This window comes from Nannospalax galili, unplaced genomic scaffold, assembly GCF_000622305.1.
Source record: "Nannospalax galili isolate Female #2095 unplaced genomic scaffold, S.galili_v1.0 scaffold87, whole genome shotgun sequence".
NCBI classification, from domain to species: domain Eukaryota; kingdom Metazoa; phylum Chordata; class Mammalia; order Rodentia; family Spalacidae; genus Nannospalax; species Nannospalax galili.
This window is the reverse complement of record NW_008360320.1, coordinates 8,989,923-9,004,922: the sequence shown is the minus strand read 5'-3', so window position 1 is coordinate 9,004,922 and position 15,000 is coordinate 8,989,923. Positions and strand designations below refer to the sequence as shown.

The 15,000-nt window shown below is 38.5% G+C and overlaps 1 protein-coding gene across 13 annotated transcripts in view; it reads right to left on the bottom strand.

The window, feature by feature from the left end:
* Positions 1-15,000, bottom strand: part of Gtdc1 (glycosyltransferase like domain containing 1) — a 447,396-nt gene that overhangs the window by 13,563 nt on the left and 418,833 nt on the right. For 12 of the 13 annotated variants that reach the window (XM_029559715.1, XM_029559718.1, XM_029559720.1 and 9 more), the window contains one exon: positions 13,436-13,545. The exons of the other annotated variant lie outside the window; for it this stretch is intronic. In XM_029559715.1, coding sequence (XP_029415575.1) covers positions 13,436-13,545 — 110 coding nt within the window. The remainder of the gene's footprint in view (positions 1-13,435; positions 13,546-15,000) is intronic. 13 annotated transcript variants of the gene reach the window in all.

The following is a 15,000-nucleotide window of genomic DNA, read 5'->3' as shown; positions in this document are numbered from 1 at the left end:
GGATTAAATATATTCGAAAAAAAGTAATATTTAATTATATGATGATTGTGGCAGATGCTGAGTCAGTTTAAACATGCATAACAGTATTCCTACTATGCGCAATATGGTATATATGTTGTTGTTGTTGTTTTTTTTTTTTTATAGCTCTATGAGCTGTGAAATCAATTTAGACTAGCAGAAATGGCACAAAACAAAAAACATGAATCATAGTGAATTAAAGTGTGAATCATGGTCAAAAGTTTGAAGGTACTTCTGTATTAGGTTATTTGGGCCATGTGACATCCTGAAGCACTTGTTATTGGAGAAATAAAAGTACACTGCTAGGGGTACAGTTCCACAGATACTCAAACAAAGACAGTAGTATTTTTGTTTGAAAGGGTAGGGAAAGTGATTGAGGTGAGTCTTGGATGACAGGTTTCCACAGGGGAAGGGAGGAGTCTGTGAGCTATCTTCAGTGAAGTCCAAAGAAGCTAGGTGACAGCCCAGGATTTACAAATGTAAAAGGGCTGAAGTAAGGCAGCAAAGGTACAGTCTCCTTTACCTCCAAATTTCAATTTTTGCAGTTTCAATACCTGTTGTCAACTAAGAGCTGAAGGTTTTAAACTTCAAATTCTAGAAATAAACAATTTTTAAGACTTAAATTGTGCACCATTTTGAACTGAACGCTATGATAAAATCTCACACTGTTGTACTCTATCCTGCCTAAGGACAGAGGAACAAAAGTCATTCCCTTGGTTCACTGTTTCTCCTTTGTATGGGGCTCACCCATTAGTCACTTAGAAGTGGATTTGGTTATCAGATGGACTGCAGTGCTACTCAAAGCTTATATTCAAATAACCCTTAAATTACCTAATAATGGCCCCAAAGTGCAAAAGTAGTTAAAAATTTGAATATGCCAAAGCCTAGCTGTATGCTTCTTTAAAAATGTTAAGAGGAATTTGCTAAAATCTGTTAAGAATGAACCTTCTGGGCTGGGCACGGTGGCACACACCTTTAATCCCAGCATTTGGGAGGCAGAGGCAGGTGGATCTCTGTGAGGTTGAGGACAGCCTGGAATGATCTACACAATGAGTTCCAGGCCAGCCAGGGACTACAAAAGACCCCCAAAGAATCTTCTATTCATGAAATTGTCAAGCAGGAAAAATAAATTCATGGCAGTTTGGAGGTTAAGCCTCAAACTATAAAGTTATGGCCACAGTGTTTAACAATTTGGTTAAAAGAGAAAGAAATTACATGCATCTATGCATAGGAAAAAAAAAAACAGGTTTTGATGCCATTTATGTTTCGAGATCTTGAAAGGTATTCCCTGGAGATAAGGGGATACCACACTGGGAAGGAAAGATCAATAAATCTGTATTTAATTTGATAAAGGCAGCAGAGAAGAGATACACAGAATTCGCCTTTAGAAGTTCAAACTAGATAAGGCATTGTTGGTGAGCTCCTTGAGGTGATGGGATTTAAGTAAGGATGGATTCAGTGTGCAAGAAAGGGAAACTCCCATGGGTACATGGAGGTAAGGACAGATGGGAGGCAATGATGGGAGCAAAAATACAGAAGAGGGTAACTGGAATAATCATGTCTGGTCCAGACCAGGGCTCTCGGCTGAGTGAGGGGTGGGGCTTGCTGGGAATCAGGGACAGCCATCAGAACGATACAGAACGTGCTTTGAAAAACTGCAATTACGATGCTAATTGTTCTCCTAAGAAAAATGTCAGAAAACTGCTACTATATGAAATCCTTTCAGGTGGCAACATGAATCCCATTTTAAAAGCTGAGAAGCCTGGCTCCTTTCCAGTTCTAACTTCCTTTGGGAGACTTTGAAGCTGAAAGAGATATGGTGAATCAGTGGCCAGAACTAGGCCACTACCCTTTTAAGTTTCTGGGTTGTATTTACTCCACCACAGCAAATATCTGATGGTTTCCATTTGCAAATGAAACTTGGGCAAAGGGAGACATAGCTAGAAGAACTTAATAGGTGGGTCCTGATACGTACTCCACATTGTGCTTTCTGTCAGACTCCTGTTCTCACAGGCACAACAGAAACAGTTAAGCTAAAACACAAGGCCTTCTGCCAGAGCCTCATAGTGAGAAAAATAATATTGAGACCACAGCACAATCCAGTCATGACCATATACAACCACAGGAACTCTAAAAGATAAAACTCCAAAGTGCTTTACTTAGAATGTACAATTCTAAGCTCTCCTGTCTCTCTATGAGACACTCTTTCTCCTCTGATTCAGTACATATCGAAGTCACAGATGCTTTCACAGGCTCTTACATACTAGGTCCGTTCCCAGTTCCTTATTTATCAATTAATAGCTTTCCCATTAATTAACTGATTTCCTTGAGTCTTTCTTGAACACAGATTTCTCAGAAATCTTGAGAACATTTTATGAAAATGAAAGAACATTTTTTTTCCTCAGTAATGTTCACATAATTATAACTTCAGAGAACAATTTCTTGAGAGATGTTTTGGGAGTTTGTATTCCGGAACATATTATGTTCATGGTCTTCCCCCTGGCAGGACGGAAAATGATCTTGTCTTGAGAGTTTCTCTGAATCTTCTGGTTTCAGCAGAAATGATACATATTCCACTTAGAGGAGCTGCAGGAATAGAATATAAGGCAAGGGATGGCACGCCTGGGAGTGACCATAGCAACAACACCGGTTCTCACAGGACACACTGTGGAATGAGAATGAGTTACTACTAGTTTCTTGCACTGGAGGGTGTCCCAAGCATTTGTGAGGGAAGAGCAGCAGCAGAATGAACAAACCTTTCCAGACAAAGGAGGAGAGATCCTCAGCCACTGAATTTGAACTTCGGCTTTGTCAGGGAGTCAGCAGAAGTCAAGTCAGGCCTGGGTCCCCAGTCCCTGTAGTAGTGCTGCTGACTCCAGTGTAGATGACTGTTTCTGAAATGGTATTCTTCTCCTAGAAACTGTCTTCTGGTCAGTTCTACCATGGCCTCCTTCTAGAAGCCAACTTCCAAGTGACCCAATGCAGTGTGAAGTGTGGTGGGAATTAGGAAAATGGGTGCTGTGATTTGATACGGAAGGGAAGAGGAGAGGGAGGGAAGACCAGAAGCAACACTGGACTAGGATTTTTTTTTTCCAGGGGGGGAAAGGATATGAGTGTGTCTGTGGGGGAAGGAGTAGAGGAATTTAAACAGAGACTAAAACAAAACAAGGAGGTGGGCAGATGTGCAGATGCAGTCAGGAAATGGCAAACAGGAATTCATGAGGTGGTAGTTGGGGTAGGATTGTTAGGAGCCTCACTTGCTACAAAGGAAATTGATGTTTATCCTACAGAAAACCTACAAAATGCATATTCGTTACTGTTAAACTATTATGAGTCTCTTCATGGCTGGGCTGGGTTTAGAAAGCACACTGACACTAATAGGTGGATGGATTGAACATAAAAATGCACAGGGGCTTGAGGTCACTTTGAATCCTTGGCAGGAGGCAAGGTCTTGGAAAACTGGTGTAAGACCCGAAGAAGAGGCAGCAGAGTGAGGTGTGGGATGAGCAGGATCTCAGCGCTCAATTACCTGGGGCTGCAGAGCAGGGAGTGAGGCCATGAGAAACTTGTCATCTGTTCCCCCCACCTTGGAAGCTATTTCCAAGGGATACATTTCTGATGTGAAATAACTGAGAAAAACAGTACATTAATTTATGCGGCCCAGGAAAAATAATTTACACTACCCTCATCCTGCATGCAGATGTTTTCCACAAGTTGGCTGGTATTGGTTATGATATACTTTTGCTTTTATCACTTTGATGACTAGAACTGCTTACTCATAAATTCTATGCATTTACATTAATTTTATTACTGGCAAAATTAAAGGATTCCCCTCAAAATTTGATGCAGTACTTAGTTCTTCTGGTATTATCACCTCTATTGTTTGTAAACTATCTGACTTTGGGGAAATTATTTAACTCAAGTTATAGTTTCTCACCTATATATAAAAAAGAATAGTTAGACCTACAGAGGGGAACATTGGGATATGAACAATATCCCAAAGAAATCTCAGCATAAATGCCTAGGCTTGACTTAGCACAGAGAAGGAGTTCAGTGGATCACTATGCCTGACATAATGTGTTTATGCTATTTCAAACCTTCATCTATGTGTGTACATATGACCCATGTTTCATTTATTATATGTTCATACATATTCATGTAAGAGATTCTTTCATGTATCTGCAGAGATAACATAATTACTTTTATTGTTTTTATGAAAGTTATTAATTTTATTGTTTCTTGTTTTCACTAAGGAAAAAACCATCGGATTTCAGACCTGAATCACTATATTACTGTTTTGTCACCCTGACTGCCAGATATTAAATATACATACAAGTTGATTTGTTTCTAAATTTTCCATTCTGCCTACTTTTCTACTCTTATACCTCTGAATCTGTAATGTAACTTTTATAATATTTATTATTTTTATTATTTTTTTATGTGTATGAGTGTTTTGCCTGCATGTATGTAAGTGCACCCATGTCGTGCAATGCCCACAGAGGCCTGAAGAAGGCATTGAATTCCTGAGAACTGGAGTTATGGGTGGTTATCAGGTGCCATGTGGGTGCTGGGAACTGAACCCAGGTCCTCTGGAGGAACAACTAGTGCTCTCAATTGCAGAGCCATCTCGCCATCCCCGAAAACAACTTCTCAAAGTTTTCATTTCATGCATGTTCTAAATCTGATAGAAGGCTTTCTATCACAGGCATTTTATAGTCTGCTCGTTTGCTTACTTGCTTTTAAAAAAATTCCAGAGCAAACCTGAGAGGATATACTCTGGCAGCCTAGTTGGAATCTCATTAAATTTATAAATTATCTTAATATGTACCAACATTTTTGCTATGAAAAATATACATGGTATTTATTCTTTCTGGTCAGGAGCAAATACGTTTACAATTATTTGACCCTTCCTTATTTTGCCACTGTGGTTTGTCTTCTTCATTTCAGCAAAAGACTGGCAGAAAGATTCCAGCCAGCATTCAGATTCCTGGGAAACAGACCTTCCCAATTGTATTCCTTTTTAAAAATATTTCACTTATTATTTTTATTTACGTGCAATGCCCATGGAGGTCAGAAGGTGTCGGATCCTTTGGAACTGGAGTGACGGTCGGTTGTTAGCCATTATGAGTGCTGAGAATTGAACCTAGTTCCTCTACAACAGCAGTTAGTGCCCTTAACTGTTGAGCCATCTCTCCAGCCCCCACCCCACTGTATTCTTGGGAAGGCAATCCTATGCATCTTTCTGGGAGCCATGTGAAGACAGCTGTCTACTGAGATTATCATTTACACCTGTGCTTCTAAAATTAAATTAGAGATGCCAAAATTTTAGATTGCTTTAAGGGTTTTTCATAAGAATTCTGAAAAATATACTCAAAATTACTACAAAGGGGCTGAAGAGATGGCTCAGAAGTTAAGAGCACTGGCCACTCTTGCAGAGCACCTGGGTTTGATTCCTAGCATCTACATGGTGGCTAATAATCATCCATAACTCCAGTACCAGGGGAATCCGACACCTTCTTCTGACCTCCACAGACACTGGGTACACTTACATATATGTAGGCAATATACACACAGATAAAATAAAAATAATAACAAATATTTTAAAAATTATCAAAAGTTATAAACAAGAGCATGTTTTAATAAAATGCAAATATATAAGCTTTTTTTGGCTTCCAAATTAAACTGTGAGATTCCAGTTGGAAGGAAGAACATTTTCTTCTTTTGATGTTCACAACACATTTCGTGATCTCTAAGAAGGAATCAGTAAATAATTCTAGGTCAGGGGAATGAAGAGCGATTGAAAATTTACAAGGAAAAGGGATAGGGTTAAGGATTGGTATGGTCTGGATAGAACTGAGTTTATTCAATCTTGCTAGTAATAAGTATAGTTCAGTATTAGTTAACTTATTAATAGCTTTTTGTATTGGGCTTGACAATTAAGAAATTTTACATTAATGTGACTTAGGTTATTTGTGTACCTAGAACTTTCCTAGAATTGCCTCTTTAGTATAGCCACACTGCTGAAAATGATACAGTAGCTAGGAGCTGAGTGGAAAAGGAGGTGGGAGGGGAAGGAACTGCTATATGATTATCCAACATTTGACTCCAGAGCTAAGAACCAGGACTATGGCAAGACTGCAGTAATAAGTACCACCAGACCAGATACTAACCAGAAGCTTTCCATATGCCAATCTTGACCTAAATTACAGGGGAACTAGAATGATTTCAGTCTGCCAAAACCATAGTTCAGGTTTTTATTTTTCTTGAGACCTTTCTGGCTACTCTAATGTCTCAAGCTAAAACTCCTTTCTCTTACTATATCTGCAGTAGGAAGAAGAACTCTTATGCAAGACCTTGGCTTCTCACACAAAAGAATATTTTGTTTAGAATTACCATTTGTGGGAAATTATTAAGTATACAAACACATTCCATTGACTTGATATCTTAAGTGTTTACTTAAAAAAAATCATGTCAAGGGCTAACAATGTGACCTTGTCATGAAGACTGGTGGAGACTCAAACATTTGCATTGAGGAGCTCCTAGGCTTTCTCGTTAGTTTTTAAAACACAAAAGCTAGATACAGATAGTTTATGGAGCAGAATAACCTTTCAATTGAATAAAAATGAACTTTTAAGTTACATCACCCCTAATGTCTTCTTTGGGTCCAAAAGTATTTTAGAAACTCCTTCCATATAAAAACTCTGAAGAAAAGTTCCTGAGTCTTAAAATTTGCATAGTCCTTTAGCAAGCCCTTTCCCTATATTATCTTGTCCTATGAAAATCTTCATTATAACTCATTGAAATAGACAGGACAGGTGTTTTATTATAATTTACCTTACCATGTCCTACTTTTATTGCAAAGAAGAGTTAACTAAGGCTCATCTGGAATTACAACGTATTCTGCTGACTTCAATTTCTACAGACCAGTTTCTCAATCTTGGTGCTATTGATATTCTATTAGGTTAGACATGTCTTAGTTACTGTACTTTCTAGTATGTCTAGCAGCATCACTGCTGCCTTACTTGGTAGAGGTGCCCACTCCCTATGAATCAGGACAACAAAAATATGTACGAACATTGTCAAATGTCTCCAGGGATGGAAGAAAATCACTCCTGGTTGACAGTCTCCATAAGTTTTGCAAAATGCCAAAACACCCAAAAGGGCTACCTCTATTTAACAGACCATCTCAACTTCATATAGGCTCCCTGTTAAGGGTCACAATTACTAGATGTATCTTCAAATGTCAGGTGCCTGCAGGCAATGCCCACACATTTGTAAGCTCTTTATCAACTTGGCTAGCCTCACCCAGATGAAGGTAGAAACCTGGAGAGACTTGGTGTTCTCTGAGGAGGCAAAGGTCATGATGTACACTGGTAAGTTCCTCAAATAATTCTGTTCTCTTCCATTCCTTGCACAACACAGGGCTGCCTTTCTTGGCCTTCCCTATGACTGGGTGGTGCTTTGAAAATTTCTGGTCACTAAATTTAGTGAAGCCTCATGCTATTTCTAAGCCAGTGTGATTGTTTGGTGACAATGTGAGTTTTCTACTCCTTCCAGTAACTCAAAATGCTTAGTATGGTGGCTGTTTGGGCCTCTTTATCAGGTTGGGGCTCCATGGACTGTCATGAGCAGGTCATTTCTGCTCATTTGCATTAAAACCCAGTGTAAAAATGAAATAAATTTTGACATCTGGCCCCGCCTACTGCTCCAGGGCTAGGCTTCTCTGCCCTTTAGTAGGGGCCGAGACCTTTGCAGACTGCCTGAGATTGCCTGGATCTGGCCTCCTCTTAGAGGGCTTGTGTGTTGGAAATGTGGTCTCCAGTGGGGTGATGTGAGAAGTGGCTTCCTAGTAGAAGATCACTGCATCATCTTGGGCACTGTCCTTGGAAGAGATTAAGGTACTTCTTGTGTGACTCCAGGAGTTGGTTCCTGCAATGCTAAGCTATTATATAAAGAGAACAGTTGGGCTGTTCCTCCAGCTTCCTATCTTACATGTAATACCTCCTTTGTGCACATTTCCCTAAGATGCCATCACCAAGTTGTAGTGAGGCCAGTTGGGACCTCACCACAGTCAGCCAGCACCAAGATGTTTGGATTCTATTGTGGTCTGAATGTGAAGTGTCCCCCATAGGTTCATATATTTGAGCACTTGGTCCCTAGACAGTGGCACCGTTTGGAAAAGTTATGGAACTTTAGGGAGATAAAGCCTTGCTGGAGGAAGTATGTCACTGGGGGTGGGCCTTGAGTTTTTTGTAGCCTGGTCTCACTTCCTGTTTTCTTTATCTTCAGGTCTGCTGATGCCATGTGATGGGTAAGCTAGTGCTTCTGCCAACACAATGGACTGTATCCCCTCTGGAACTGTGAACAAAAATAAATCCTTTTCCCCCTAAGCTGCTTTTGTCAGAGCAACAGAAATCAATACAACTTCTAAAACTCTGAATTAAATAAACCTCTTTTCTTCATAAAGAGCCCAACCTGAGCAACAGAAAAAGGACAAAGACCCAGTTATTCAGGAGAACAGAGAACAGCTGGGATTTGAAACAAGCTCTTCCTAACACTCAGAAGCACAGAGCAGTCGGAGACCCCAGAGTCCTTTATTCTTACGACGGACATTCCTTCTGTGGCAAGAAGGACAACTGCCTGAATGTCTGCTTCTGGTGCTGCTCTGCCCACCTTTTAGTGAAATTCATACAGAATCTACCTTGTAACTTTATGAAAACAGAACCATTGAAATCTAGTAAGGAAATACGCATCATTGAATTTGTCTGAAATAAAGATATTTCAATAAAAGTGGCTAAAAAGGAAGTAACTTTTGTGTTTTAAGGTTTTCTGCCACCTTGGGATAGCCTAGATAGCCTACTTATTTTAACTCATTTAAGAACTGATGAGAAGTAATTTTTAAAAAGCTTTATTAAGTTAATTTCACTTCTATTAAAACAGAAAATACAAAACCACCTAAAACTTGAAAACACCTCTATTTTCCTTCCTTAATTCTTTAGTATTTGGAAATCGTTATAAGGTGTATTTCTCTAAATTTGATAAGATATGTGAATCATACTATTCTGGTATGTCAGATTCATTCCTTCATTCAAATAATACTTGTGGAGTACTGCGTAGATGACAAATATTATGTGGGATATTTTTCTAGTTTATATTTGTTTTGCCAGTTTTCATGCAATGAAGACACTTAAATATTTAAAAAGTGGGGAGATATTTGAAATTTTTTGTAGATTTCCATTTACAAAGAGATTACTGAAAAAAAATGGAGTTGATTTACATGATTGGCTAGGGTCTTCCCACCACCATCATCTCCTGTTTTGTTACCTATAAAACGGATTTCTATACAGATGAGGCTAAGTATTGGCCTTGGAAACTGGATGGATAAAATATGGATCATGGTATTTGGTAAGTGACTTGACTTCTCTGTGACTTACTCTTTGGAGCATAAAATGGTAATTCCAACACCGTGTAATTCGTAGGGCTTACTGTGAAGACTAAGCAAGGAAATGGAGAAAGGGCTTAGAATAGTGCCAGGCATGTGCTGAATGATCAGGAAATGTTAATCATAATATTTTAAAGGAACCACCAGATCATGTTCTCTCCCAAATGTCACAGACCAGTCCTCCTTACCTGACCTCCTTATCTTCTATGTGACGACAGTGCCAGGCACGAAGAAAGATTTAAAACAAATTTGCTCAACAAATGCAGCAATAATGAAAGATCAGGAGGCTGGCCACCAGCTCTGCTCCTAGCCTGGTCACTCTGCTGCCTGTACTGCCCACTGTGCCCAGTGGGGAGGAACTGAGAAGTCACCAACTCTCCTTATGCTCTCTCTTCTCTTGTTTAAAAAGGATACAAAAGAGTTATGAATCATGGAGCTATAAAATATAATTGACCATCTTAATTCTACTATAGTTTCCAGGAAAATGATCACAAGTCTTATAAAATGATTTTTATTGGAAATAGTCAACAGTATTGAAATTGTACAGAGTTGTACCATACTTTAAAAAATGCTTAAGAGAAATTTAATGCTGATTGTTTGCTTAATCAAAAACAGCAGTAGAACTTGTTGGCACTAGTGCCTTTACTCAGCTATTCTATTCTTCCCTAAGAGCTCTGTGGAAAGATATGGAGAATGAAGATTTTTTTTTTTGAGATAGGATCTTACTATCTCAGGGCCTAGTGGGCCTCAAATTTTCAGTCTTGCTTCAACCTCCTGAGTAGTAGGGCTACAAGTGTGCAACAGTTCACCTGGGTTGGCATGAAATCAAGTTGGATAAAAACCACCCAATGTTCTTTCAGATGTTCCATCTTTCTTGGCTTTCCAATACAGATGAACTTACATGAGAATGAAAAAGGCTGACTGACTCACTTACAGGCAGTTATTGAAAGTAACTGAACTTCAGAGTCATTGTTTCTCTACTATCAAGTAGGATAATTATGATCACCTCAATAAGATTATCATGAGTATCACATGAAACAGCTAGCCAAGGAGTAAGCTTTTAGTAAGTGGTAGCTATTAACAGTGCAACGCTTATGACTCACTGCTAGGAGGACAGGCATGCTAGATTAGGGAAAATGTAATGCTCTGAGTTAGATAAACAGCTGAATCAGGAAACAAGGATGTGTAAAGGGAGCACAGCATAGCACAGCCAGAAGTTGAGTTCCATCCAGCTGTGTGGCCTTACTTAGTTTCTTTGTTCCTCAGGTTCCCTACTAGGGAAAAACCAGAAACAATGATTCTGAACAGGAGCATATGAGGAGACCACGAGCTATTATTTGCAAGTGGCTTAGAATAATGCCTGGAATACAGCAAGAGCCACACAAGCATTTGTTAAATAAATCAGAGGGACAAGAATGGCTAAAGTGACACAAAATGGCTTGTTAGGAAACCTTTGGAGTAAAGGCTAGCTATGTGCCTTCCAGAGGTACAACCTGGAAAGCCACCAGATGCATTCATCCTTTCAACTCCATGCTCCCCTGAGGTGCAAGCTCAAGCATGGTGGTCATGATTGATCTCCATTTGAAAGGGCACATAGATCAGTGGCAGAGACAGAAAGAAGGCTCAGTTGAAAGTGGAGGTAAAGTATGCAAGGACAATATAATATTCTTTCCTGTGGGTTCCACAGCACTCTATACATACTCCAAGGCATCCCAATTATCTCTTAATTACATAAATGCTTCCCCAGGACAGAGTTCCTATAAGAAGAGATAGTCCTGTCCACTGTATATTTCCTACAGTAAGTGTGTCCAAGTAGGGCCCAAGTGAGCAGCAATACTGCACCTGCTCTTGCCGAGCACTCGTACCTGCATCTCCAACTGTCCACATCTCACTATTAACCTTCCATAATGTCCTAGTGTGACATGTGAAGAGTACTGATCCTAAGAATATGGTACTTTAAAAATCTAACCTTCTTCATAGAAGTGGCTTAAAATCACCCTGTCACCACAGACTAAAATCAACCCGTCACAGACTGGCTCAGAAGCCTCTGTCAGGTACTTCCCCGGCCTTGTTAGTCCATCCACAGACACTCAAAGGCGGCACACACAACTGAACTCACAAACTATGAAAGTTAGTCAACTTTTTCTTTCCTTCTTTCTGAAGTACAGCCATTCATCTGTCAAATTATTCTTCTGTTTTCTTTTCTGTTTTCTTGAGCCTCTCTCCCTCTCCCCCCCCCCATCACTAATCTCTCTGCCAGCCTCCATTGGAGGGTCTTGCTCTGATTTTGCCTAAGGATCATTCAGAGATACAGCTTCATAAAATAAAAGCTGCATCTCTTTTCTTCCTTGTTCCAATGTAGTCTTCCCATTCCTTAGTTTACCCCCTTTACTTTGAGGCTCACCATCCTCCCTATTTTGGCCCTACCCTGCCTGTGTAAGGTAATATTAACTTACCAGGTCTGCATGCAGAATCTCCTTACTCTACTCACATTAGCAACCTCACAGCATTAATCACTGCAATTTGCTTCCTTTAATGCAGTTTCTAAAATGTACTTCTGTGTACTTTTCCCTGTTTGGGATAATGCGATTCATCTTTTCTTTCTGGCTATTTGAATAGCTTTGACCATTAATATACAATCTCATTAACCCTCTAGACTCCATTACTAACACATAATTGTGTTACCTTTGTTTCCCTCTATATTTTCTGTGCTTATGCATGAATGTTCCCTCAATGAAATTATAAGCTCTTTGATGAGAGGGAACTTATACTAATTTTACTTGCTTATTTAATAAGTATTTATTAAGCTCCAGTACTCTGTTGGTCACTGTTTTGGGCAACAGTAATGAACAAGACAGATCCAGTCTCTGGTCCACATGGAGCTCACATTCTAAATTCTAGTAACTGTTTGCATGCAGTGAGTTGTAAAAAAAAAAAAAATCACACCTATATTAAACAATATGAAGCCAAGGTTAACACCATAAAGAAAAAGAAGAGAGCACTAAAAGAACATGACAAAGCTTCACACAAAGGCCCCACAGCTGAGATCCAAAAGACAAAATAGAAGCAAAGAGGCAGATGGGGTTTAAAGAAGCTTGGCGCCTTAGGGGTCCAGAGAAAAGTTTGGTATGTGTAAGTTGCCAAAGGCAGAAGGCACACCACGAAATGATGTCACTGAGTATAGTGTGGTTGCAATCTGTGGCACTCAACTAGAAAGCACTGGCTAAAAAGAGCACACTTTTGGTATAGGTAGTCTTTTGGTGTTGGCATGATGGCAAGAGTCATTGCTGAACAGACTGACTGTAACTTTGTTGTTTGATTTGCAAAAAAATTAAGACAGGTGCTTAAAAGAGATGCTAGACTACTCATCTTACTGACCCAAATAAGCACAGGAGGATGCAGGGTGAAGGAAATGACCCTGAAAAGGCTCCATGAAGCAAAAAGACTAGGATCTGCTTGCTTTGGATAGTTTTCAACTTTTATCTTTTCTTTAATTCAAAGCAGACATGGAGCAATGACAACTATGATATGGGCTGAGGCCCATTCCATGTTACAAGTTGGATGCCCGAATGCTTTGTGCAGACCACCTAACAGATGGTAATGTATTTTAGCCATTACCAATGTGGGCAGGAAGCAAACCAGTGACCCCAGAGGTGAGAGGTTGTATTTCCAATTACAAATTTCCACTTTCCGTGAGTGCTAAGATGCCTAAAGCAATATATTTTATTTAGATCAAGATGCATTGTATAAACTATATTTGATAAAAGAGATGACTTCTTGTTCTCAACCTAAATCAAAGAATGCTTACTTAAGTATTTTTTTAATTGAATCAGACTTTAATGCCATTGTATAATCTTTTGGTTAACAGTGCTCATCTTGATTATTCTAACGAAGAAGAACATAGACATTTATACTTAGGTTGTAGAGCTCATGTCCATCTACTAAAAAACACATCAGAAAATTCAAAACATGTACCTGGGATATCTGTAAAGGTTTCTCCAAGAACAGAGACCTGGAAATTGAGTCCTAAGGCCTTTAGATGCATTAATACCTTAAAAAAGCTCTCTGGATCTTTGTCATGCTCCCTGTAAATGAACAGAAAACATATCTAGGGTTACCTTAGAGTACATGTTAGTAAAAGTGATTTCAGTTTACACAGTGCTTGGAACTGTCGGGTCTTTTGCTGATGGGGAGGAAGGAAGACACCCCACCACCCCTGTATTCATAGGTTGCATTATTCTCCCTGAAACTACCACAGCATCAGCATGTGAGTGATTTCACATCTATACTCTCTTAGCATCAAACCTAGTCCTACTGATGTGTTAAGTTTCTTAAATCCTGTCTTTTCAATATTTTTAGGTTAGAGTAGAGAAAATATTCAATAATTTTCTTTTCCCAAATGGCTAATTTTCTACTTAGCATGGATTCTTTTTCTTTTCTTTTTTTTTAAAGACCAGTCTTCAATGGATAATTCTCTGTTTATCATGAGAATGTACCAAAGATGCTTTGCATTCTACAGGTCTGAATGACTTTCTCCTACATGTATATAGCCCCTTTATGCCCACGAGGAGCATGCAATTCAGGAAATGAGATGATAGCCCCTTTCAGTAATTTCTCATTTTCAATGACTGAATGAAGAACTATAAAGCAATAAAAGGGATGGACAGGTCTGAATCTTTATGTGCTATAAACACTGACTTAGGACTGTCATATAAAAGAATCATAACAAAGATAATACTTTCATTTCACACAGGCTTAAAAAGCATAAAATATTTTTGGCTTGTTCAGTTTGTCAGTCTTTTCTATTGACAGAATGAGAGGTTAAAAGACACCAAAATTAAACAAACAAAAAAATCCATCAATTCAACAAATGGAATGGATTTTTTAACATTCTAAGGTGTGAATATTTCAGTATTTCTTGCATTTAATTACACTGTTTTAAATTATCTTATTTCAGACAGATGTAGACCAGATGTCTTCAAAATATTTATTTTTTATTTATAATTTAGAAATTTTAACTTTTATATTAGAGAAAATAGTTATACATCAGCAGCTGAATTTCTCATTTGCTAATTACGTAAAATAAATCTGTAAATTATCAAACTGCTATATGAAATATGGAAATTACATCATCCAGGAAGCCTCATGAAAAATGACATCTGTACCCCTAAATGTGTTAATTTATAATTTAGTCAATATTTTCGGTATCATGAATTGAAACAAATGCATCTTCTAATTAACATTTTAAAACAACATTTATAATTTTATAAAACAGTAAGATCTTATAGAATTAGAGTTCTGTAACAATTTAAGTGCTGTGTCTTTTACATCATCCAGGAAGCCTCATGAAAAATGACATCTGTACCCCTAAATGTGTTAATTTATAATTTAGTCAATATTTTCGGTATCATGAATTGAAACAAATGCATCTTCTAATTAACATTTTAAAACAACATTTATAATTTTATAAAACAGTAAGATCTTATAGAATTAGAGTTCTGTAACAATTTAAGTGCTGTGTCTTTCAGTTCTTCAAATAA